Source organism: Impatiens glandulifera, chromosome 4, assembly GCF_907164915.1.
Source record: "Impatiens glandulifera chromosome 4, dImpGla2.1, whole genome shotgun sequence".
Classification (NCBI taxonomy): Eukaryota; Viridiplantae; Streptophyta; class Magnoliopsida; order Ericales; family Balsaminaceae; genus Impatiens; species Impatiens glandulifera.
In genome coordinates, this window is record NC_061865.1 from 11,859,907 (window position 1) to 11,887,204 (window position 27,298).

The 27,298-nt window shown below is 32.9% G+C and overlaps 3 protein-coding genes across 3 annotated transcripts; all 3 read left to right on the top strand.

The window, feature by feature from the left end:
* Positions 1–2,540: 2,540 nt before the first annotated feature.
* Positions 2,541–6,330, top strand: LOC124936674 (putative methylesterase 11, chloroplastic). Its single transcript, XM_047477190.1, has 5 exons — positions 2,541–2,994; positions 4,262–4,498; positions 5,338–5,481; positions 5,575–5,703; positions 5,780–6,330. The coding sequence occupies exons 1-5, from the start codon at positions 2,641–2,643 to the stop codon at positions 6,068–6,070; spliced, it is 1,155 nt and encodes a 384-aa protein (XP_047333146.1). The 5' UTR covers positions 2,541–2,640; the 3' UTR covers positions 6,071–6,330.
* Positions 6,331–10,655: 4,325 nt separating this feature from the next.
* LOC124934735 (receptor-like protein kinase FERONIA) lies at positions 10,656–13,324 on the top strand. The gene has a single exon (XM_047475247.1). The coding sequence runs from the start codon at positions 10,656–10,658 to the stop codon at positions 13,290–13,292; it is 2,637 nt and encodes an 878-aa protein (XP_047331203.1). The 3' UTR covers positions 13,293–13,324.
* Positions 13,325–15,550: 2,226 nt separating this feature from the next.
* Positions 15,551–19,648, top strand: LOC124936178 (putative receptor-like protein kinase At5g39000). Its single transcript, XM_047476649.1, has one exon. The coding sequence runs from the start codon at positions 15,610–15,612 to the stop codon at positions 19,441–19,443; it is 3,834 nt and encodes a 1,277-aa protein (XP_047332605.1). The 5' UTR covers positions 15,551–15,609; the 3' UTR covers positions 19,444–19,648.
* The last annotated feature ends 7,650 nt before the right edge of the window (positions 19,649–27,298 follow it).

A 27,298-nucleotide genomic window follows, 5' to 3' on the forward strand; every position in this document is an offset into this window, starting at 1 on the left:
TGGAGTAAGGATTCTTATGACATTGACCTCCATTTCATTTCAATTGTCATTCACCCCACATATAACAATAACTTACAAATTAATATAGTACAGTAAGAATCGAATATGAGATTTTTAATATCTTGTAAAAGAATCTTTATAGTAGTTGAGTTATCTTAGTGAATAATCAAAGATATTTGATCTTCTAACCCATAATATTTACAGATCTTTCATTGAGATGACAACCAACCATCATAATGTGTTGGTCAACCAGATTTCCAAAAAGTCTTCAATTATCTCATTTTGATTTGTCTTAATCTTGACTGTAATTTTGGTATTTTCCATAAAATAAATAGTCAAATTTTCAATATTGTAGATTGGTAGCTAATTTAAAAGTCATTAATTATATAGTCTTTGTGTTCTCCTCCTAGAGGATTACTTTGAGATTTCTTACATTTAGATCATGAGATTATGAATTAAGCTTGATCAACTTAATTAATTTGTTGACCAAAAGAAAAGGTGGGTCATTGTGAGCCAACCAATAAAATTAATTGAAAAGCCATATTGGAAGGATTTCCAACTTTCAACTTTCTTTATAATTATCATGATCATGTGTAGTTAGTTCACAACCACTACCAGCTTCCTTCAGCCTTCCACCAGTACCCCATGCATTATTGCTTCATTCACATAAATAAAAAGTATTTTTCTTCCTTTTTGTGAAGTAATATGATATTTCTATGGATACCCTTATTCTTTTTAACCAAGTTTATTAGTAACTCTCTTTAAATAAACATATTTTAGTTAGAATGAACCTGAATTTTTTTGTTTATTAAATAAGATCCTTAAAATTTGAATTTTCTTATTATTTATTTTTATATTCCACGAGATAAAAATATTATTTTAAGTTTATGAGTGAATTAATACATATTCTTAGTAAGTTTACGAGAGAAGTTGCTCGTGAGTAGTTCGGTCAAAATTCGATCGGTTTAACTGAGATTAAGTTTTATATTTTCAGTTCAAGTAGCTCGCTTTATAAATATTATAAAAATTTATATTTATAATAAAAAAAATATTATAAATTTGATGATTAATAATATTTTATTATAAGTTTGTGATTTTTTTAATAAATTCATTTAATTAAAACAATAAAAAAATAACAATTGTTTGGCGTCATTCCAACACGGAAGAGCACCAGCAAAATCAGATCAGTCAATCCCGATAATGTCTAAAACAAAAATTCCTAAGGGACAAGACAAAAACCAAAACTCACCCATAGAACATGCTCATGGTTCACTCTCACACCAAAAAAAATAGCCACAAGTCATCCAGTGAACTGGAATAAACCGACTAGAAACTAAACCAAAAAAAATTGGGACAAACTGGAAAACACATATTTCAAAAAACAAAAGGGTTGGATAAAAGAAACCTCAAAACTTTACTTTCTTCCGACCTAATCAAGAAGATCTACTATGCATCCAGCAGAACCGATGGTGTTGTCTATCCTGATCTCCGCAAGAGTGATAAAAAAAGGCTTTTGAGAATTCTGTTGAACTTACTTTTTTTTTTGTCAAAGATTCTCATGTTTCTTTCAAGTCATATCGTCCACCAAGTCGTAGGTGGAATATGAATTCACTTCTTTTCAAGCCCAACGTTTTTGCATTGATTCACCAACTTAGACCAAAAATCGTTGATGCTCCTTTGCATAATCCAATTAATTCTCAAAATGTTGCACAATAAACTCTAAATGTGTTCAACGTAAAGGCAATACAAAAAAATGTTTGAAGCGGTCTCCTCTGCCTCCCTACATAAGTGACATCGGCTCACAATGACGATTCTTTTAGATTGAAATGTATTGTCCGTAAGGATAGCATCATGGAGGGCACACCATCCAAAGAAATAAATTTGTAGGGTAGTTTTCGCCTCTAATTTCTTTAATGATTCATAGTATTTGGTCACGCTAAACAAATCTAATTTTTTCCACATCATCTTATTATCATCAATTGTATAGTTTAATTTTGTCCATTTGATTTGATTAATTAGTTTCTCAATATCTCTTTCTCTAAGTTGTTGAGTCTACGACGAAATCTGATATTAGCATTATAACCATTATCATCATGAACAAACATATCTCTAACATTACTATGAATACAAGTTGTGCTCCTAATAAGGTCGAAAACTCTTTTGAAAACTTAAAATATATTAAGTATGAGATATTATTTAAATTAGTAAAATATGTAATTTTAATTAATAAAATTTAATTTTTTAGTTTTTTAAGTTTGGACTCGAGTAGCTCGAGTTGTTAACGAGTCGAGTATAAATTTTAATACACAATCGAGTTCAAGTATATATAATATAAATTGAGTCGAGTTCGAGTATATACAAAAACTGAGTCAAATTTGAGTAATATGATACTCGGCTCGATTGAACTCGTTTACGACCTGACCCGAAGAATTTTGGGGAGTTAATTTGCTTGTGTTTGGCTTGGCTCGGCTCGGCTCAGCTCAGCCCTGAATGATCTGATGACAAAAAGTCGCCAGCTTTCTCAGCGTCACAGTCCGCAACTCATTTTTCCCCATCTCTCCCATCTCCACATTTCACGTCTCTTTCTCTCTCTCTCTCTCTCTCTCTTTCTCTGCACATCATTTGCATGCGACGGTTACGATGGGCATTTGTTTCTCTAGCGAGTCCGTCAAGAAGACGCCGTCGCATCGGGTAGTTCATCATCCGCCGGCTACCGGCGCCAATTCCAGCAATCGATGGACTCGAATGCGATCCTCCAAAAAGGATAAGTTCGATGATGCCGGAATTCATGACCAGGCTCTCGCAGCAGCCGCGATTCTTTTGCAGCAACAGTTGCAGAACGGCGGCGGAGGTTCCTTGCCCTTCGATCGATCGGCATCTCTCCGGTATTCGGTTCCCAGCTCTAAGAAGCAGCAGGGCCTTCCACGGAGTTCCAGCACTAGGGCGCGGTCATTGACTGATCCTCTGCTTCAGCCTCAGCAACTTCTTAATCAGGTTGTTTATTCTTAATCCCTAATTTATTAACATTTTGCTTCTGTTATTTCCTTTCCATTGCACTATTACATTTCTGAAGATCTTGGATTGTTGTTCATTACCTACAAAGAGTAATCAAAGAAAATTCTGATATGTTATTGCCCAATTAACAAAAAAAAAACACTAAATCCTACTTTTTTGGGTAAAGTTTCATTTATTTCTGGTCGGTTAAACATTCTTTTACCTTAATTTTAGCTGAATTTTAATTCGTTTTTCGTGAATTTTCTGAGATAAAGGGTTATGGGAATCATCCAAATGCATCTAGTTTTCAGGAAACGAGAATATAACTAGAATGTTTCTAGACATGGTTAAGCTATATATCAATGGACTCTCACTCGTGACATTCTTTAATTTGATTCTTGTATGAGTGAGTATAAACCCATCTTTCGCATTGAAGAAAGGCTGTCATGAAAGTGGAAATGTTCATAGTTCAAGTAGTTGTCTGCTGCCCCACTTCAATAGGGCTTCTGGATAGGAAGATTACAAGTTGATTCTGTTAAGGTATTACAGTTGAGTTTAGTATGAATGTAAATGATCCCTTAGTTTAGCTACTAGACCTTTTGAGTCCTGTCCTGCTTAACTGCTTAACTTCTGTACTGGCGAAAATAATCTTCTCTGATAAAGATCATGGAGAGGCTGTCAATATCCTTTCTTCAATTGTCTTCAACCCTGTCATTTCATTCAGTTGCCTATTTGCTTTACTACAACTTAATTGACAAAAGGAGAAAAGAGGAGCAAGTTTTTATTTTGCTGGATCTTAGGCTTAAGTAGCTAAAAGAAGTTAAGTTTGATGATGAATCTTCACTTCATGGATCTCTTTATATGAGAGGCTTTATTTACAGTGTCATATCAGGTTAGAGGTTTGATTCACAACATGTATACTAAGGTATTGGTTATAGATTTGATCACTTTTTTCTTTTCTTTTTGATAGTATTGAAGCCGATGCTGTTAATGATAAGTTTAAGCTACAGGTAGGGGAAGAAGTGTTTGGTTATGTGGCTGAAGAAAGCAAATACAAATACAAATACAAATATACTTGTAATTATAATCGAAACTAATAAACAAGGCCTTAGAGTCAGATGGAGATGCAGTTTATGTCAAAATCATAGCACAGTTTCTTGCTTGGTAGAACTTTGTAATGTGCAGAAGTAGATTTTCAACTCTTAATTAGCTCAATCTTCTATCCTTTGATGGGTTAGCTTCTAATTGTGTGAAAATTGAGTGACAGGATTTGGAGCTTGATAATATAGAGACAAATCATTTTGTTCTTGTGCATGGAGGAGGTTTTGGTGCCTGGTGTTGGTATAAGTCAATAGCTCTTTTAGAAGAAGGTGGATTCAGAGTTACAGCTATAGATTTAACTGGTTCTGGGATTCATTCATCTGATGCTAATAAAATTACAAGTCTTTCTCAATATGTGAAGCCACTTGCTGATTTTCTTGAAACTCTTGCTCAAGATGAGAAGGTATTGCTTTCCGTTTTTCCCTTCTATTTCTGAAAACAAAAGATGGTTCATAAAAGGAACTATTGTTACATATGTAGTAGTGCTTATCTCATCTTTCGCATAGATTTGTTGAGGAAAAATGGAAATAGAAATAGAACAGATAGGACAATTAAAGTGTGTTCCTTATTCTATGGTAGATGAATGAAATAAGCAACTGTTTCCTCCCCCGGCTAAATCTATCCGATTAATTTATTTATTTTTAAATCAAATACATCTTTGAACTGGGTTGTTCTTGCCAAACAAGTTCTAGACTTGAAGCTGATTTACAAAGAAAAGTTTTGGAAACAACTTCTTAATATGGTGATGACGGTTTGGTAGCTTATTTCCATTCTTGTTTTGGCTATATTTTGTCTTTTTTCTCAATCACCAGCTGAAGGCTAATGTTTTCTCTTCTAAACCATTTCTTTTTACACATTCAATGTGAAATTGGACTAATTTACTCTTTTACATCCTTATTTTTGTAACATAGGATGTATTAGTAGTAGTATAAGGGCGGTATGGTACTTACTAGAGAAAGTTAGTAGATTAGTAGCTTATAAGTCGGGGTCAAGTGGTTGCCTAAGAGTCTCATTCAATTTCCACTAAGAACGCTCTGATTTAAGTGAGGTTCTTCTAGGGAATAAACTCGGGTAAAACAATAAAAATAAAAATAGTAGTGTATGTATCATTTAGAGGAATGAATGAAATAGGATTGAAACTGGATTATCTCCTCTAAAGGTTTAGGTCATTCTCGTTTCACTTTCTAGAAGTTCCTTATCGCGGAAATTAGTTTAGTTTGAACTGTTCTTTTATTTGTGCAGGTTATTTTGGTAGGACATGATTTCGGGGGCACGTGTATATCATACGCAATGGAAATGTTCCCACTCAAAATCTCGAGAGCAGTTTTCTTAGCTGCAACAATGTTGACAAGTGGACATAGTACACTCGATATTCTTTCGCAAAAGGTTTCTTTGCCTTTTACTTTGTTTGAGCTTTTTAACTTGAGAATGTTTTATGAATATTGATGTTTATATGATTTCATTATGGTGTTAATTCAGGAACACTCAAACGAAATGGACCAAGCACAAGTGTTTGTGTATGCGAATGGGAAGGATTGTCCTCCAACTTCAATTGATCTCGACAAATCGTTGTTAAGAGACCTATTATTTAATCAGTGTCCTTCCAAGGTAGTTATGGCCCCATTTGCTTGTATATCTTACATTTTTTTGTCAGTTTCAGAAATAATTGAACTTTTCGATGTAGGATGTTGCTTTGGCATGTGTTTCAATGCGACAGATTCCATTTGCACCGGTTTTGGAGAAACTGACACTCTCGGAGAACAATTATGGTTCAATTAGGCGATTCTATATAGAGACGCCAGAAGATAATTTCATGCCAATTGAGCTACAAGAAAGCATGATAAATAAAAGTCCACCAGAACAGGTTTTTCGTCTTAAAGGTGGCGACCATTCACCATTTTTCTCGAAACCACAGTCCCTGCACAAGATTTTGGTAGAGATTTCAAAGATCCCGACTTCATCTTCTTCTTCTTAAAGGTTTGTTTGAATTGTGCATTTATCTAGAAGATCATTCTTCCAGGCTTATAATAGGAGGATAAACTCAATTGATGTGCATTTTCTCAAAGCTTAAGCCATTAGTATCTCATAGAGCAGAATAATTCATGAATTCTTTTTTTGCTATATGATTTATTGGGATAATTAGAGTTAATATGTACTTATGGAACCGTTTTAACGGTTTTCGCCTTGACAAATATTATCGTAAATGGATCTTCGATAAATATGCTCTTTATTGAATTTTTTTGCACATGTTTGATGTTTGATCTACACAACCGGCCCGAAAACTTGAATAGTGTTGAGGTCGTATGCTATTTTTTTAAAGACTTTTTAACATTTTTTTAAGAAATATTAGAGATATATAATATATTAAAGATAAAATTGATTTAGTTTATTTAGGAAAAAAAAAGTTCATAATTATGGATCTTCATTTGACAATTTTGTATTTTCTGGAAACTACTTTCATCTTTTTGTAAATATTGGATTTTTAATTACATATATTTTTTAATTTAAATAATATTTTAATATTTTGTTTTCAGTTTCTTAATTCATTTTAATATATTTGACAATATTTTTTTTATTTTCATTGTTTTTTTCATTATTGAATTTATTAATATATATTTTTTAAATAATGTTCTTTTGTTATACAATAATATTATAAATTAAAATAATAAATATTTATGAACTATATAAAACTTAATGCTAAATAATTATTACTTAAAAACAATATATTATTTAAAAAAAGTTTATTAAAAAAATATTTAAAATAATTAAAATATTAAATATATATTTAATTTAATTGTTAATTTTTTTAAATCAGTAAAAAAATATCTCAGACTTATTTAATAAACCAAAAGAAAAATAAGTTTTGATAATCCAGTCACACCTTAGAAGAAAAATATCAAATACCCAAAAAAAATGGTTTCTTAGAAGTAAAAATTCTATTAGTAACTAATTTGTATTTTTTTAAATGTAACTATAATTAGTGAATGTATTGTATGACTAGATTTTTTCATTGTAAATAAAATGGTTCTGAATTCAGTAAAAAGAAAGAAAAACAAAATAAGAGGAAAAAAAAGGGTCCATTGAATTTTACTATGCAAATTTTAAATGAGGATGTGGATTGCTTTCTTAACAATATATTTTTTCACATAGATAGACTGTGATTCAATTTTGTTTAAAAAATTTAAATGTTTTTTCATTGAATATTGATTTTGCGGAAAACACAACACACTTGTAAAAAATGTAAATAATAGATACAAGTTTAAATAATTGTTGTCACTCTTAAAATCCAAAAAAATAATTATACTTATCAAAAATTACAATGATCTAAAGAACTAATCTTTGAAAAAAAAATATCTTGTACAAGAAAAATAAAATCCCACTATAGAGATCTACAACATAACTTTATACCAAATTAAAAAAATCTCTATAATCTAAAATCTCATACCAAACCAAGAAAAACACTCCCAATTTTACATTTTACTATTTTTTCAATTAATTGATTAGTGTAACTAAATATTAGTTTACTATTATTATTATTATTATTTAAAGTGAAATTATTTTTTATTTACCTATCATACCATAAAATTACTGATTAGCTGTTAATATTGACAAATCCAAAATTTTATAATAATCTAAATTATGATTGTCATTAGGGCTGTGCAAAAAAACCGGAAAATCGGTAACCCAACCGATAGTTAATCGGTTTCATTTTAACGGTTTATTGATTAATCGGTTCTAACGGTTCCAATTAATCATTTTTTACCGGTTAAACGGTTCGATTTTTGGTTTCCTTATTTTTCTAACGGTTTAACCGGTAAACCAGTAATAATTTAATTATATATTTTTATATTTTATAATTTGTATTAGTTATTTTATAAATAATTTTTATAGAATAATTTTTAAAAAACATTATAATCTATATAAAATTTTACAAAAATAAATTAAAAATAAATTAAAATAATTTCATTAAAATATGTAAAATTGTTTTTAGGAATTATAAATTAACAAAATCAAAATAGTTAAGCAAATTAAAATTTAATGTCTTCAGAGTTCAACCTTCACTTTATGTTTTAACTTTCTCTCCAACACGTCCAATACGGAAACACCTAAAATCAAAGTTATAAATTATAATTTACCGATTTTACTTCCCGTTCTATCGGTTAAGAAAGGAATTCTATCATATTCGCTTATACTTGGTTGGTCAAAGACTAATCGACATAATGAATTTGAATTTTCTCAAAGAACATATACAAACCTAACAAAATAGCTATAAAATATATAATATTGTTACAGTAAAATTATATATTATAACATATTCCTAAATATATCAATAAAACATATTATTATAATATAATATATTTATAATATATTTATATTATATTATAATAGAGACAAAAAAAGGATGGAGAATAGTATAATAGGAAAATGCAAACAATAATTTAAAAAAATATATTTTATAAATTTATTACTTAATTAAAAAAAATTGAATTATCGGTTCCTGGTTAAACCCGGTTAACCGGTCAGAACCGACCAAAGCCGGTAGAACCAGAACAGGTAAAACCGATACCATTAACGGCCAATTAACTGGTTTGTAATATAAAAGCCAAAACTGGTATTAACCGAAACCGTTTAACTGGTTAACCGGTTAATCGGCCGATTGAACACCTCTAATTGTCATAGGTGAACCAAAATATAATTAACAAAACAAACATGAATTTAAAAAAAATCTCAAGAAAAATTGTAATAGTTGAAATCAATGTTAATTTTGGATTTTGGATGATAAACTTTCTTCTCTTACAAATACCCTTAATTCACACAATTATAAATATTATCCTAAAGAAATATATTAATACGAAACAAAATTAATTTGAATTTTATACAAAATAATTAAATATGAGATAAATCAATCAAACAATTTTTTTTTTTTATCACAAAGTAATTTCAAAGACAATTAACAAAATAATATATACGAACTAACACAACTAATAAATAAATAAATATATATATATAAATAATTGGGGAGGGAATTTGGTAAGAGAATAAGAGAGAGAAAGACGTGGCGGCGGCAATATGATAGGCCTTAAAAATTAAATAATTTATCTTTCTTCTCTCTTTCCTCCTACTTTACCATTTTTTCAACCAATCCTCTCATTCTCTCCCTCAAATTCCCCCTATCACTCCTCATATATATATATATTACAAATAAAAAATACCAAAATAATACAAAACTAACCATACATAGTATCAAAGATGAAACAAAACATTACACACTTCAACTTACATTTTAATTGAGAATTGAACCCGTGACATTTGATCTCTTAGGAACTACTCTTACCATTTAAGCTACCTTTTAGGGTTCATAATTTATATTATAACTTTTCTAACACTAAACAATACAAAAAAAAAAAAAAAATTAAAAATAAACAATTTTTTAGTATAAACAAACTAATTGTAATATGTAGAATCAAATCATCTTTTTCCAAGTCAAGTCAGCAAGTTCAACTAAAACGTAAGACTGCTAAAATTTAAATTGTTGGAACTTAGACTATTATATGTAGTTTATTATGGTTTTAAGCTGAAATTGATGTTAAAAGGTTTTAGCAATATAGTAAAGAGGGTGAGAAGTGAGAACCCGTCACTTATAAGAGAAAAATGACCTATAAGAATGCAGGCGAAATAGTCATCTAAGCAGTTTTCAATTTTTGACTTGTACCCTTATTTGAAAATTTGTAAGTTGATCTTGACATGTTTGATTCGGTCTTTCTTTATTATTTCAGAAAACAAGGATATGTTATGCTATTGGAAAAAAATAGCATAAAAGGACCCATAAGAACTTTCCCTTCATAGCCAAACTAAGTCATCTTTTTAATACACGTAACCAAAGAGTAAGAATCACAATAGGGCGGTTCAAGGAATCACATTATCATCCCACCCGAATCTACCAATCTCGCCCCAATCCTGACAGAGATTTTAAATATAAACCATCCCGCCCCAATCAGGGTTTCCCGCGGTTCACCAAAGACGAAAAATAATTTAAATTTAAAATATAAACAATAAAATAATTTATATAATTATAAATTATCAAAACATCAATTATAAATTGCATTAATTAAAGAAGAGAATTACATTAAATAAGTATAAACAATTATCATTTAAAATATTGTATATTTTCATTTCGGGGATGGTGCGGAGTATGTAAATACCATCCCGCCCCGAACAACCCGATCCATAGTCAAAGTGGAAAAAAATCACACTAATCGGTTCGGTTTGAATCAGTTATTGAATCAGTTACCGCATGACAGTTTCAAAATCCTTACCAAATAGGAGTCTTCCAGTTTCTCACGGTATTGGTGATAGGCCCATGTGTAAGACATTAAGTATTCAAGAAGGTGCTGATTAATATATAAATATATAAATGAAATAGTTCTGCTGCATCTCCTTCAATCATCTAGCTGATTCTAGTTTCTCAACAGATTGTTCATGTTAAGGTTGCAGTCCCAAGTCGGGGCATGACACATCTCTCTGTTTTTCTTTCATAATCAATCATGGCTATCTAAACAATGACTCCACTTCAATCTTCAATCATCATCTTCTTTCATCTTTTCCTTTCCATCATGATTTGTACAGATTCCTCCCACACACCACTTGATAATATTTTCCTTAACTGTGGTTCTTCTGGCAGCTCAACTGCTTTTTCTGGCCAACAATGGATTGGAGATGTTGATCTCAAATCCAGCTCCCTTGTATCCCGACAATCTACAGGAAGACTAATCAAAGCCTCCCCCATTGACAAGTTACTTACCTCTACTGATTATGTTCCTTATTCCACTGCTCAGCTTTCCATGTTTGACTTCACTTACACTTTCCAAGTTAGCCCTGGCCCCAAATTCATACGGCTACACTTCTATCCAGCTTCGTTCCCTGGCGGCTTCCAACGCTCAGGTGCCCTTTTTACTGTCAAAGCAGGCCCTTACACGCTGCTTAACGATTTCAGCGCTTCTTCAACTGCTGATGATTTAGGATTGAAGGTGCTTACTAAGGAATTCTGCATCACCATTGAAGAACCACTGCGCATATTGTTTTCTCCATCAAACAGTAGCAGCAGTTCATATGCTTTTGTTAATGGAATTGAAATTGTCTCCATGCCTACTGGATTGTACTATACTCCAATTGGTGATGATGGGGCTAAGGTTGTTGGAAAGAATTATCGCTTTGTTGTTGGGGAAAACACTGCTATGGAGTTGGTTAAGCGGTTGAATGTTGGGGGCAGCTCTATCTCTCCCATACATGACCCCGGTTTGTTCAGGGAGTGGTCTGATGATACGGTTCATTTGCAAGAATCAGGTTTTTCTCAGATCACAACTACTGCTCGGATCAATTACAAAGAGATGCCCACATTCATTGCCCCACAGAGAGTTTATCAAACATCCTGGTCTGTGGATCCAAGCAAGCAGGTGAGTTTGAATTTCACGTGGAGGTTATTGGTTGATTCGGGCTTTAGGTACCTGATACGGCTCCACTTTTGTGAGCTTCATTATGAAATTATGGACTCTAGGGAAAGGAAATTCAGCATCGTCATAAACAATCAGATGGCTGAGTCTAAGGGAGAACTGATCAAATGGGGTGGTGAAATTGGAGTTGCATTGTACAAGGATTATGTGGTTGAGATGGAAGGCAATAAAAGAGAAGGTAAGTATGATCTGTTTGTCACTATATGTTCTCACCAGAATCCCGAGTCAGATGAATCCATTGATGCAATTCTCAAGGCATTAGAGTTGTTCAAGTTGAGCAACCCAGATAATTACAACCTTGCAGGAGTAAATCCGGTTGTTTCTTCCCAACACTCGGATCATCACAAGTCCTTGTTTATTCCTATTGTTGTCCATGATATTATAACTATCATAGTAGTAACTTTACTAACCGCTTTGACTGTAGTTGTTTATGCAATAAGCGGTTGGAGAGAAAAAATATGCAAAGAGAATGGCTCATCGCCACAACTAGATGTGTCGTGCCGTCGCTTTTCTCTATCAGAGCTACGGTCAGCCACTAACAACTTTGATGACAAATTATTGATAGGAAGAGGAGGATTTGGCAAAGTGTACAAGGGGAGTATTGACGTACCAGAAAAGCCTGTGGCGATAAAGCGGTTGAATCCAACGTCTGGGCAAGGAGCAACTGAATTTTTGACAGAGATTGAAATGTTGTCTAATTTCAAAGATACCCACGTCGTGTCTCTCATTGGATATTGTCGTGAAGGACATGAAATGATACTTGTCTATGAATACATGATAAGAGGGACACTTGCCGATCATCTCTACAAAATCAATCGTAAAGGAAATCATGTTGCTGTCCCTAATTTGTCTTGGGAGCAGAGACTCAACATTTGCCTTGGTGCGGCTCGTGGGTTGAATTATCTTCATACAGGTGCTGAGAAGAGCATCATACATCGAGATGTGAAAAGCACAAACATTCTCTTGGATGAGAATTGGGTGGCAAAAATTGGTGATTTTGGACTTTGCAAAACAGGTACTACAAGTCAATCTCACACTCACATTAGCACAACTGTTAAAGGCACGATTGGTTATTTGGATCCAGAATACTTTTTGACCCGTAGATTGACAAAGAAGTCTGACGTTTTTGCATTTGGTGTGGTTATGTTGGAGATCCTATGCGGGAGGCCTGCCCTCGATACAACTTTAGAAGGGGAAGAGCGAAGTCTTGACCGTTGGGCTAAAGAGTATCTTGAAACAGGAACGGTTGAAAAGATCATCGACCCCAGCTTAAGGGGACATGTACCTAGGAACTGTTTGAACATTTTTGCCAATCTTGCCAAAGAATGCTTATGTAATCATCCTAGTGGTAGACCTACTATGGCTGATATAATAACCAAGCTCCAAAAAGCATTAGCTAGACTTTATGAGGATGATGATTGTCAAACAAAAGAGGCTGAGGAGATTCAATTGGCACATGATGACCCTGATAATGAATCGTGTTATTCTTCCTCCATAGCTCAAAGTACAGTTCCTTCTACCTCCAACTCATTACTGATACTTCAAAATAAGACACAGAAGCAGAGAAATGAGAGAATTGGTGATGAAACACTATCTCTGATGATGCAGTCCCAGTTGTATCAAAAATTCAGAAAGTCGGAGATTATAGAAGACGCTGATTCTTTCTCTTATAATTTCTCGATATAGGGCCGTTCTACTAAGGCACAATTAGTGACAGAACTATTGTGGAAATAGTTTTGTGCATGATTTCATGGTCAATGAAACGTTGTATCACTAATTGGGAAGAACAAACATAGCCGGCTTAGGTGGCAGTTAGACATTAACATATTTGATCAATGGATTGTTAAGAAGCAAGTTCGCAACATTTTCAGCTTGGGAGCATATACTAAAGGTTGTCCTTAAATATCAGTTTATTCTTTGAATTGTCTTTCATAAATAACCAAGGACAAAATCAAATGCTTGTTTGGCTATAAGAGACATCCGTGCCATTTATGTAGGAGACAAGAGGAAAATATTCATCATACCATATTTGATTGTTCAATTTCTTTGTCTTTATGAAATAGAGTTACGAAATGTATAATGATCTTGAGATGAGCTAGAGGTTGGAGTATAAGAAAATAATGGATTGTTCTTGGAAGTCAAAGGTAAGATCTAAAATGTTATGTTGTTTCAATTGTGTCCGAGATTTGGACCAAAATAAATGCAAGTGGTCGGAAGGCCAAGAATAAACAGAAGAACAAATATGAAAATTAATCTTGCGATTTACATGCAGAAGCTCAAATAAATACACTAATAATTATGCTAACTGGTGCAAAGAATGAAGTATGAATACTCATTTAGACTTGTTGCCCTACATAATCACAATTCACAAGTGATGTTTGAAAATTATGAGAGAATGGTTATGTGTTGACTTTCTGATTTCTTTACTTTCGTGGGCTTATTGGCTTTCTTTAGTCATATAGATTAAGTTTATTATGTTTCCTTGTGTTATTCAATATGTTGCGTATCTTGATTTAATTTTTGGTTTTCTACTTTGTGGACTTTGATTTTCATTTATTAAATAAGATCATCTCTTTTCCAAAAAAAAAACTTAATAGGAGTAATGAGCACTAATAATAACATTTAATAAATTAATAGGTGTAATTAAATTAGTTGCAGTTTTCACATCAGTTATCTAGCTAAAATAGCCAAGCCTATTGATCAGTCACTATTTTGAAACTTTAAAAATTATTTATTATTATTTTTTTTAAATATTGCATATTCTACATGCTCATAATATTTTAATATGTGAAAATTCAAAGATATTTGGAATGAAAGATGGCATAGTCCGCTTAGAAACTATTAGTTGGCCTAGTAGACCTGTTCTACGGATTGTTGAGAAGCAAGGTAATTCTGTAATTTTTCGACTTGGGAGCCAATACGAACAAGATGAAATGAGGTAAAGTGGAGAAAGGTTTCAAGACTTCTAATATGAAAATTGATTAGCCAGAGAAAACACGCGAATAATCATACTACCTCGTGCAATAACTGAGGTATGAATACTCACTAAAGACTCATCGCCCCCTACATAATCACAAATCTCAAGTAATGTTTGAAAATTATGAGAGAATGTATTGGTGTTGCCTTTCTTTATCTTTTTTTATTTTCCATGGCTTATGTATCTTTTGTTGTTGTTTTCTATTTTGTTGAATTTTATTTAAGTAAGGTCCCTTTCAAAAAAATAAGGTGATAATTAAATTAAAGTTTAGCCAGTCAGGCTAATATTTTTTCAACATGGTGCACAGGCGTACAGCTATTAACCACTTAAATTAATAACTATAGTTGCTTACAGTTTTCACAACACTTTTCTAAATGAAAGAGCCAGGCCTCATTCAGACTATTTTGAAACAGTCAACCTTAAATGTATGAAAATGGAAACAAATATAGATGAGAGTGAGGGGGAGAAGGAAACATACCAGAAAAATGTTTCCACTGCTACAATTCCGATTCGGTTGTAGTTGTCACAGTTGGAGTTTTGGCCACAGACTTCACAGTAGAAACAAAGAAGATATTAGTTTCAATAGATCTCCACATAATCTCAAACCTTTTGCGAAAAAAAAAATGAAATTTATTACTATTACTAAAGTAAATTAATTAACAAACTCTAAATCACCATAGGCTTTTACTGTGAAGAATTCAAAATCTGGTCTTGGGCAAGAAATGTTCTACTTAGAGGCGCACAGAGTACACAATATTATAAAGATAAACATTTTTTGCTAAATTTATTATAAAGAATTCATTCTCACCATAGTTGACTAGCCAAGTCCAAGTCTCCTTCAAGGAAAGGACATTATTGCCTTTGTCTACCGCGGGACCATATTGTAAAAGCCGTGTGGGGACATATAGGGACAGAATTTATATGCTAACAAGTATCTTGCTAAAGCCAATTTTCTTTCTCTTCTTCTTGGCTGAATATGAGCAGCTCGATCTTATTGTTAAACTCATAATAGCAGACACTTTGAAAATGGGTTTACTCCAATACTTCTCTTCCACCTCCTTTATGCTCATCACCTTGTTGGTTGCTACGACAGTAACCACTATCACTTGCTATTATCATCCCGTGGACAACATCTCCATCGACTGTGGTTCCTCAAGAAAGTCAACTGCATCAGATGGACGAGAGTGGGCTGGAGATAAAGGTTCAAGACATGGAAGTTCAGTTAGACTATCACAGCCTTCTCAATCCTTTCTTACAGAACTTATTCCATATTCAACTGCTCGTGTCTCTGTTTCCCAATTCTCCTATGACTTCAGAGTCACTCCTGGCCAGAAGTTTGTCCGCCTGCACTTTTACCCGGCTTCATATCCTGGTTTTGACAAGTCGAGGGACTTTTTCACAGTCAAATCTGGGTCCTATACGCTCCTCAGCAACTTCAGCGCTTCCATTCAAGCAAACTCCATGGGATTGAATTTTTTTAGTAAAGAATTCTGTCTGAATGTGGAAGAGAATCAGATTCTAAGTATTACCTTCACTCCATCGCCTACCATGTATGCTTTCGTGAATGGAATAGAGGTCATTTCCATGCCTACTGACCTCTATCATACTCCAGAAAGCAACCCGGGTGTTCCTATCATTGCCCGAAAACATCTCCTCTTTGATATTGACAATAGCATAGCACTTGAGGTGGTTCACCGTTTAAATATTGGGGGGAGCTCTATTCTGCCTGTTGAAGACACGGGCATGTTTCGTGCATGGTTGGGAGCATCTGCCTACTCGACGCCATCAGGTATCTTGCCGATTGCTACAACAATTCCCATAAAGTACAATAATTTTCCTGCATACACAGCGCCACTAAGAGTATATCAATCAGCTTGGTTAATGGATCCAGACAAGCTGGCATATATAAACTTCAATCTTACATGGAAGTTACCAGTTGATGTTGGATTTAGGTACCTTGTTAGAATGCATTTCTGTGAACTGGATTACGGGATTAAGGAAAGCAGTCAAAGAGAATTCGATATCTTCCTAAATGATAGGCTCGCAGAGACTAATGCCGATATAATCAAATGGAGCGGAGCAAATGGGGTTCCTGTGTACAAGGATTATATGGTGATTTTGGAAGGAGATCCAAGTAAAGGGAAGTCTGATCTTACCATAGCACTACAACCGCATTATTCTGAGTCGGAGACTAACTACCCAACCGGTGTTATTCTCAACGGATTGGAGATAGTGAAGTTAAGCAATCCCGACAACAACCTGGCAGGTCATACTCCACAAACTTCAGTAAATACTCCCAACTCTATCAAGACAAAACTACAACGGACCCTTTGGAGCAGGGATGGAATAGTAGGTATCTTGATAATTCTGCTCATTCTGTTGAATGCTGGTGTACACAAATTAAGAAATTGGGTTGAGAAAAGTGAGAGAGAGATATCTCCATCGTTATTGCCCTCAAACCAATTTGGAAGACGATTCTCACTTAGTGAGGTACAATCGGCAACCAACAACTTTGATGATGCCTTAGTGATAGGTGATGGTGGGTTCGGCAAGGTTTACAAGGGGCAAATTGACAAAGGATCTAGAACTGTTGCTATAAAGCGGCTGAAGGCTTTGTCCAAACAAGGAGCGGATGAGTTTTGGACAGAGATCAAAACGCTTTCCAAGCTCATGCACATTAACCTTGTTACTCTAATTGGCTATTGTGATGAAAACAAGGAGATGATTCTTGTATATGGATACATGATTAATGGTAGCCTTGCTGATCATCTCCACAAAATTACGAGGACTCTTTCCAGTCGCCAAAATGAAACTCCCGAGATTCGTGAAGTTGAGAGTTATCCACTATCTTGGGAGCGACGACTCCAAATCTGCATTGGTGCAGCACGTGGATTGGATTACCTTCATAGTGGGGCAGAGCACAGAGTGATACATCGAGATGTGAAGACCTCAAACATTTTGTTGGATGAGAACTGGGTGGCCAAAATATCAGATTTTGGATTGTCCAAAATGGGAGGTAACAGCCACAACAATGGCAACCAGTCGAGCACCTCTATTGTAACAGATGTCAAGGGCACATTCGGATATTTGGATCTAGAGTACTTTTTGACTCATAGATTAACCAGGAAATCCGATGTTTATGCGTTTGGTGTGGTGTTGTTTGAAGTGCTTTGCGGGAGGCCAGCAGTTGATAGAAGGTTTGAGGGAGAGGAACGTAGTTTAGCATTGTGGGCACGACGTTGCATCAATGAGGGAAGAATTGAAGACATGATTGACCCTTTCCTCAAGGGAAAAATCTTGCCTCATTCTCTCAAGATCTTTGTAGGCATCGCCGAAAAATGCTTACATAGCCGTCCAAATGAAAGGCCTAGAATGTCAGATGTCTTGCAAAAGCTTGAATTTGCACTTTCATCAAAAGACCATTTTGGATGGCTTTTGACAGAGGTAGATGAAGAAAAAGATCTTGAGGAGGTTGCAACTGACACTGATGAAGCCGTGTCAGGCGATAGTGGGCGAACTGATGCGATCACCAAGTGGGAAGAGAGAGATGTGGGAAAGACATCTGATATTGATGATGAATCTGAAAACAAGGAGATAGCTGGGGATGGGAATTCAAATACAAATCTTCTATCTAAAACCTCTCCTCCTATAGGGTCTTCCAATTTGATACATGGTAACATGCCTGAGATAAGTACACAAAAGTCAAACAAGAGAACAGTGATGAAGTTGGTTCAGAGTGCCTTGAGAAGAAAGACAAAAGATGATAGCCCCAAAAATCAGGCATCGTGGTGGTCGAAAAAAACATCTAAAATGACTGAGGTAAAACCATTACCTGAAGTACCAGAGAGTAGCCTCCTTCCAGAATCTCCCCGTATTTTCTCACTAGATGAAATTCGAGCTGCCACACACAATTTTGGTCGTCCCAACAACATAGATTATGGAGAGTGGTACCAAGGTTCCCTGGATGATATAGAACTTCAGGTCGCAATACAAAGATGTAGAAAACAGAACAAGGAGTATAGTCTTTCAGAAGTGGAGAAGCTCTATCAGCTCCACAATGTTCACATAGTTTCCTTCATTGGATATTGCAAAATGGAAGAAGAAATATTCCTTGTTTACGAGTTCATGGTAAAAGGAATTCTTTGCAAACATCTATATGGATCACGGATTAGCCCTCTTCCATGGAAGAAGAGACTTGATATATGTATTAGCATAGCAAGTGGATTGCATTACCTTCATAGAGAAAATATCATTCATGGAAACTTAAAGTCCAGCAAAATTTTGCTAGATAACAATTGGAGTGCCAAAATTTCAGGCTTAAAGGTTTTCAAAGATGATGAAGATGACGCAAATGGAATCACACATACAGTTGTCACTGCTGTTGTTAGGAACACCCTGGGCTACATGGATCCTGAGTACTTAATGTCCGGTCACCTAACGGCAAAATCTGATGTATACTCGTTTGGTGTAGTGTTGCTGGAGGTGCTCTGCGCTAGGAAAGCAATGGATCTGCTCTTGCCACAAAAAGAAAGAGTTTTAGTACAATGGTTCAAGCAGAGTATCACAAAGAGGAACACTGAGAGGGTTATTGATCCTAATTTGATGGGGAATGTAGAACGCAAGTGTCTGAGGAAGTTTGTTGAAACAGCATTGAGCTGTCTGCATGATCTGGGTAAGAAACGGCCAACCATGGATATTGTATTAGGGAGCCTCCAGCAAGCACAGCAACTTCAGGAAACTGCAGGAGATCATCTTACTTTTGGTACCAAGACTGGGGATCCTCAAGAGAAGCTACATGAAGCTGCTGCTGCCGCTTATAACAAAGTACTGTTTCGCACAGGAAAGAAATTGGAAATTTAGTATTCAGCTATGTAGTGAATGACTAAGATTCTGGGGTGATGAATGCTTATTAACTAGCAAGTCAGTTTAGAACAGTGAAGCACAAGAGAAAATTTAGCTTCTCGGAACTGAATTATGTTTTCCATCTAGAGAACCAACTTTTGCATAGCATTGATGATGAGAACACCATAATTTAAACTCTTTCATCTCAAATTTGAATACATCAGCCTAAATGGATAATAATTTGAATTGGTTTATACACTTCAGTTATAGCATTACTTACAAGAAAGCATAAGACTAGTTTACATGTTTCCAAAATCCCTATCACATTAAAATGTTATAATTTCATGATGAACAAGAACACTAAATCAATAGGTATGTTGTTCATCTTCCTAAATTAAGGGCTGACGAAAATGAAGGTTGAGACAAGATCTACATTCTACAATTGCAACTACAGTGCCGTTTTCGTAAAGATGATGTGTTGCTTAACAAAAAAAAAAATGAATTTCAAGATATCACTACCGTATTCTTGCTGATTGAAGATCAAGGTCTAGCCGAATGCTGCTCGCCTAGAGATTCTAGCCGAAGGATCGTCGGGAGTTATGGCCGGCGGCGACTATGCAAATTTGGGTTCATTGTTTCTTTTTTTACACAAGTTCTCTCTTTCTTTTAATTTTCTCATTTACTTCCACAACAAAATAAAAATTATTTGAAGTTGTCTTAAAGGAAAATATTGTCATTTAAGCAGATTTTGTTATAAAATTTATCAGCAATATAATTAGCTAAACTCTTTAATATTACTTTTTATTATAATATTATGGGTTGAATTTTAAAATTTGTCTTTCTTGTATGAGTATATTAACCTCATAATTTAAAACTTCTTATTATTAAAATTATCATAAACTACACTAATTTAATTATCGAATTTCAGAGAACGAAGGATTTTAATTACCGAGTTTCAAAGAATCAGTAATCAAAACACTTGATTCACTGAAATTTTGTAGTTAAATTAGTGATATGAATCTTTTATTTATTTATGGTAAATTGAAACTCTTTATTGAATGTCAACTGGGATTTATGACCTTTTATTTTAAATCTTATAAATTTTTTGCTTTTTATTTTTAAAATTATACAAAAACAAGATTTTGTTTATCGAATTCAAACATCATTACCTTATTATTTATGTGACATTTATAAAAAAATACTAAATAAAATTATATCACTAATTTAACTATCAAATTTCACTAAATTGAGGATTTTGACTACCAGTTATCTAGAAAATAATTGGTAGTCAAAACCCTCAATTTATTGAAATTAGGTATTTAAATTAGTGATGTAATTTTTTTATTTTCTTATAAATGTCATTTAGATAATAAGTTAATAGCGTTTGAATCCATTAAAACAAAACATATTTATATATAACTTAAAAAATAAAGATCTCAAATTGTAAGGTTTAATAGAAGAGATCCGAAATCTAAATTGGCTCTTAGTAAAAATTTGAATTTGACAATTCAATAATTTTTTATTTATATATACAACGTAAATAATAAATTAACGATGTTTGAAAATTGATAAGTCAAAATTATATTTTTTATAACTTTAAAAATAATGAGACTCAAAGGGTGAGTTTAAAATAAAAGATTCAAAATCTTAAAAAAATTCAAATAAAAAATTAATTTAATAATTTTACAAATAAATATAAGTATTTATTGTGAATGTGAATGAATATTAATTTGTTCATTAATATATTTCATAAATCTCAAAAGTTTGTTTATATATATATATATATATTATATATATATATATATATTATATATATATATTATATATATATATTATATATATATATTATATATATATATATATATTATATATATATATATATATATAAATTTATTTTTAACAAAATATAAAAATGATCATTCAAATTTATGAATGTCAAGTTTGATCTTTAGTTATGGAAACTCAACTATTTTCTTGGCCGATTACCTTAGTCATTAGGTAACCTACTATTTTTTTCACTTAAATATTTTAGTCTTAGATATTTTATTAATTTAAAAATAAATAAATAAACATGAATTCATTATTCCTTTGTGAGCGATTCGTTTAGGTAATAATTTAAATAACTATATATGAGGTAAAAATTCTCAATTGTCTTGTACAAAGCAATTCAAACTAATTCAAATTGGAGAGACTATTATAAAATCGATTTAAAATAGGCATATATAGTAATTGAATCATTTCAATGATAATATATAATTTAAGTTAAAAAGAAAAAATGATGAATAACTGATATATATATATATATATAATATAAAAAATATTTAAAAAGATAAAAATACATGAAGTGGATGCAAATTCATATATGGATGAGAAGATGACCCCATTATAATAATCCAAGTAATAAATTTTTGTCAGAAATATATATATAAATAATTAAATGATAAAATATATATTTTTGAGTGGATGCAAATTCTTATGGATCCACTAAAATGAAAATGACCCCAGCACAATAAAGTGATTGATATATTGTTGTACGGTTTGATTTTATTTTTTATGAACTTTTTTAATAAAAATTGATAATTATAATAAAAAGAGTTCTTTTAAATTTGTGTAAATAAAATATTAAAATATATTTTTTAAATTTAAATTTAATAAAGTAAATTTATAATTTTGATAATTTATTTGATTAATTAAGTAATTAATTTGATAGTTACTTATACAAATATATTTCTTTCAAAAACAAAATATATATTTAAAAAAGTTAGATGAGAGTATTGCACCACCACTCTAGTCAATTAAAAGCAAACCTACCACCTTGTCTCATTATTCAATTTCTATATCTCATTCTCATTATTGTCATTTGCAATTCCCATTGATCTAAAGCTCTATAAAAGGATGGGTAAAAAAAATAAATAAGTTAACCCTCAAACAAAACAATGGCCACCAAAACTATCCAAATATATAACATGATCATCTTCTTCCTCATCATCAACTATGTCGCTATTATTCATAGCAAAGCTAACAACAAGTTCTCAATGGGACGAAGAATTGCAGATGGGGTCGGTAATGAAGACGAGTTCTTGATGGAGTCTGAATCGAGCAGAAGGATTCTAGCAAATTTCATTTCGTTTGGTCCTTCGGCTGTCCATAGAAAAGGAACTTATTGTAATGCAAATAGGATCGCTGATTGCATTGGCTCAAGAAAATGTACCACCACCTTTGGACTATGTCGTGCCATTCCACCACCATAATAAATTTGACTTTTACCAGCACATAAAACAGGGTATTTCGATGTATACATGTGCCACTAAAGTTTTTATCTAGTTATAGAACAATGGATATGTGAAACTGCATTCCCATTAAACTATACATGAAAATAAATGGGAGATTAGAAAAGCAAACTAAAATTTACCAATCTTCATATTCCACCAGCAAGAAAATGTTATGTTTGTTTTTTAAAAATCAAAATTGGACTGTGAGGAAATTTGGGTATCCATCTAGCTATAGACAGATTGATGTTTTGTATGCATTGAATTGAATAATGACTAACTTATGATTTCTTATATAATTTCATATATTGAGCAATGTGTAACGAATAAAAATTGTATTAATCCAATATTATAAAAAAAAATATTATGGTTGTAACAATATTTTATGAGAAATGATATATACAATACCCTTTTACAACACATTCATATAGTACCTACTTGATTTTGTAAAAAAGATAAAATATTTTTCTCTCTCCGGTATTTTTTCAAAATATATTTTCTCTTTCTTATCAAATTAGGAAGATGTTGTATAAGGGTAATGTATATATCATTTCTCATATTTTATTATTAAAACTCTAAGAGTTTAAGAACTTTTTTATAATATTGGACCACATAATATTTTGTGCTTTGGTTTCTAGCGTTGTTATGACTATTTTTTTTTTTTACCCATTATGTGTTTTACTTTTCCATTTTCCATTTTCCATTTTAAGCAACCTTCACCATATTCCTATTATATTGTGTTAGGGCTCTTTTACCTATTAGTGCTCTACTTTTTTTTAATATTATAAATATAATAATTATAAATTTCAATTATCAAAAAATATATTTTTATTATTCATATTCTAAAAAGCCAATCAATTACATATTTACTAGCAAAACTTTTGTTAGTAAAAGTTCAATTTCAAATAAACAAGTTCAACGGGATATAACTAAAAAAAATCAATTCCATATAAACAAAAACAAAATAATGGAATATAAGTGCAAGTATAAACGAAATATCTTTAAATCTCGAGCTCTTCAATGATAAAAAAAATTGTTTTGAACCAACAAAACTTACTGATATTATTATAGTTCAAGCCTTTAATAGGCACATAACATTATCAACTAACCTATAAATCAGGAATATATTAAACCACTAAACCATTATTTGAAAAGTAAACTAACTAACTTTGAAAAAGTCTAATTCTTAAAATAAGTGATTAATTAAAAATAAGACTAAGTCTAACTAAACTAATTATAAACTAAATAAACAAATAATAAATCAAGTTTCAAGGCCTTTGTCATAACATCTCCAACCTGCTCACTTGTCCTTCAATGTACGAGTTCCACAATACGTTTACTAGACAACTCTCTAATAAAATGATAACGTATATGAATATGTTTGTTTCTCCCATGTAGCACTGCATTTTTAGACAAACTAATAGTGGACACATTATCACAAAATATGATTGTACTCTTCTTTTGAAAGTGATGAAGTGTTTTTATGATTCCTCTCATCCAAACACATGAAGCTGCAGCAACAAATTCAGCTTCAGTAGTGGATAGAGTTACAATAGGTTGCTTTTTGGAAGACCAAGCTACTGCTCCTTTTCCCATCATAAAAACATAGCCTGATGTACTTCTTCAGTCATCCACATCTCCAGCATACCATTATAAAAACATAGCCTGATGTACTTCTTCAGTCATCCACATCTCCAGCATAGTCACTGTCTGTATATCCAATCAATTCTTCTAATTTTCCTCTTCAATAAAAAATGCCCATACTTATTGTCCCTTTGATTTATCTGATTATTCTCTTAACCAAATTCAGATGTAGTTCAGTAGGTGATTCCATATATCGACTCACCAAACCAACTACGAACATGATATCTGGTCTTGTCACAGTGAGGTATCTCAAGCTTTCAATCATCTGCTTATAGCTAGTAGAATCCACTTTAACTCTATCTTCATTCTTTTCAACCTTGGCCTCGGGAACAATGGATTTCTAACAGAATTACAATCCATCATCCCAAATCTTGCTAGAAATTCTCTTGCATATTTTTGTTGATTAATAGAAATACCTTCATCACTTTGAACTATCTCAACACCAAGAAAGAACTTCATTCTTCCTAAATCTGTCATTTCAAACTCTTTCTTCATAGATTCCTTAAAAACTCTAATCAACTCTTCATCATTTTCATTAATTATCAAATCATCAACATAGAGACTTATAATCACCAATCTTCCTTCATTCATTTTTAACAAACAGGGTAGGCTCCAATGGACACCTCTTAAAGCCTTGTCGAGTAAAGTAACCATCTATTCGATTATACCATGCCCTTGGTGCTTGTTTAAGGCCATACAATGCTTTCAGCAACTTGTACACTTTCTGTTCTTCACCTATTTTTGTAAAGTCTGGTGGTTGATCAACAAAAACTTCTTCAATTAATTTTCCAAGAAGAAAAGTGATCTTCACATCCATCTGATACATGTTTCATCCTTGTTGGGCTGACTTTGCAATCAACAGTCTCACAGTGTCCCATCTTGCCACAGGTGCGAAAACTTCATTATAATCAATTCCATGTTTCTGAGAGTATCCTTTTACCACTAGTCTTGCTTTGTATTTATCAATCTCACCGAGCTCATTTAGCTTTGTTTTAAAAACCCATTTAACACCAATGCTTTTAGCATTCTTTGGTAGCTCCATAAGTTTCTATGTCTGATTTTTTTCTATTGATTGAATTTCCTCCTTCATAGCCATACGTCACTTCAAGCTTTTGGTAGCTTCTTCATAGGTTAAAGGGTCCAACTCTATATACATGGCTACATCATCTTCATCAGCCGAAATATCACCCCCACTGACATAGTCTTAAAGCCATGTGGGAGTCCTTCTATTTTCTCTTCTATTTCTTTCGGGTGAAATAAGACTTGAGTCAGTTGAGACACTTGAATCTTCATTAGAGCTTGAATCTTGACTGGAGCTATGAGGAGTGTTAACAACAGGAACATCAACAAGTATAACTCTACTATTTCTTTCGGGTGAAGTAAGACTTGAGTCACTTGAATCTTCATTAGAGCTTGAGTCTTTACTTGAGCTACTGGGAGTGTTAACAGCAGAAACATCAGCATGTATAATTTCATTTCCAGTTTGAATAACTTCTTCTACTTCCTCATTTTCAGAGTAATATTCAGGCACATAATCCTTTACATTAATGTTCTGCTCCATCTTTATATTCATCTTCATCCCATTTCCATCCTTCTTTTTCCTCAAAAACAACATCTCGACTAACTATCACCCTTTTTGACTTAGGATCTTATAGTCGATAACCCTTTGATTCTTTGCTAAAACCAATCAAGACACATTTCAGACTCTTATCATCCAACTTAACTCTTCTTTGATTTGGTATGTGTACATATGCTACACAACCAAATACCCTAAAATGCTTGACAGATGGTATATTATTATTCCAAGCTCCTTCAGGGGTTTTATTCTCAAGAGCTGTAGTGTAGCTTCTATTTAATACATGTACACACCAATTGACAGCCTCTAGCCAGAAACCTTTTGGCACCATTCTTTCTGACATAACACATCTAACTGAGTTCATAATTGTTCGATTTCTTCTTTCAGCAATCCCATTTTGTTGGGGAGTGTAAACAGTTGTCAATTGTCTTTTGATACCTCTCATTTCACAAAAAGTATTAAATTCTTTTGAGGTGAACTCACCACCTCTATCAGTACGAAGACTTGACACCACCTCACCACTTTCTCTTTCAACTAGAGCTAGAAATACTTTAAATTTATCTAGAGCTTCTGATTTTTCCACTAAAAAATATACCTAAACTTTTCTACAAAAATCGTCAATAAAAGTAAGAATATACCTTTTGCCGTTGTTTGAGGTTGGTGCTATTGGTCCACAAATATCAGAGTGAACAAATTCCAATCTTCTGGATGTTCTTCAAGTACTCTTCCTCGGTATTTTATTTCTGGGTTGTTTTCCCACACAGCAGTGAAAACACTTCTTCTCTGGAATCTTCACAGTAGGCAGACCCTCAACCATACCCTTAGTTTACATGATTTGGAGGTTTTTATAACTGGTGTGTCCAAATCTGCAATGCCATAAATGTGTAGTTTCTTCAGTCACAGTTTGGTGGCAGGTCTCCAATGAATGTGCATTGCCTTCTTCTCCAAAAATTGGCTTGGCTGTAAGCTTGAAGATTCTTTTTTTTGCCATTTTTGCGACAAAGAACAAACCATTTTCAGGATGGTATAGTCTACATTCCCCATTTTCAACCAATATAGTTATTCCATTCTCTTGGAGTTGTCCCATACAAAGTAGGTTACACTGTAGTTTAGGAATATAATACACATTAGAAATGGTTTGTTTACCTTTTCCCATAGTTAACCTTGTATTTCCTTTCCCAACTACAGCCAAACTTACTTCATTTCCTAACTTAACAGTGTGTCTAAAGCTTTGATCAAGTTGAGAGAACAAAGCTTTATTGCCACTCATATGGTTTGAGCATCCAGAGTCAATTATCCATTCCATATTCCCTTTAGAGCTTTCTGATTCAGTAAGTGTCATCAACAATATTTCTTCTTCCTCTGCATAGTTTTCCTTTTCCCA

Excerpts from the sequence above, each read along its gene's own strand:
- LOC124934735 (XM_047475247.1), top strand. The coding sequence starts at position 10,656 with ATGACTCCACTTCAATCTTCAATCATCATCTTCTTTCATCTTTTCCTT.
- LOC124936674 (XM_047477190.1), top strand. The coding sequence starts at position 2,641 with ATGGGCATTTGTTTCTCTAGCGAGTCCGTCAAGAAGACGCCGTCGCAT. Across the intron at positions 5,482-5,574 it reads TCGATATTCTTTCGCAAAAG|GAACACTCAAACGAAATGGA; the intron begins GTTTCTTTGCCT and ends GTGTTAATTCAG. Across the intron at positions 5,704-5,779 it reads TTAATCAGTGTCCTTCCAAG|GATGTTGCTTTGGCATGTGT; the intron begins GTAGTTATGGCC and ends TTTTCGATGTAG.
- LOC124936178 (XM_047476649.1), top strand. The coding sequence starts at position 15,610 with ATGGGTTTACTCCAATACTTCTCTTCCACCTCCTTTATGCTCATCACC.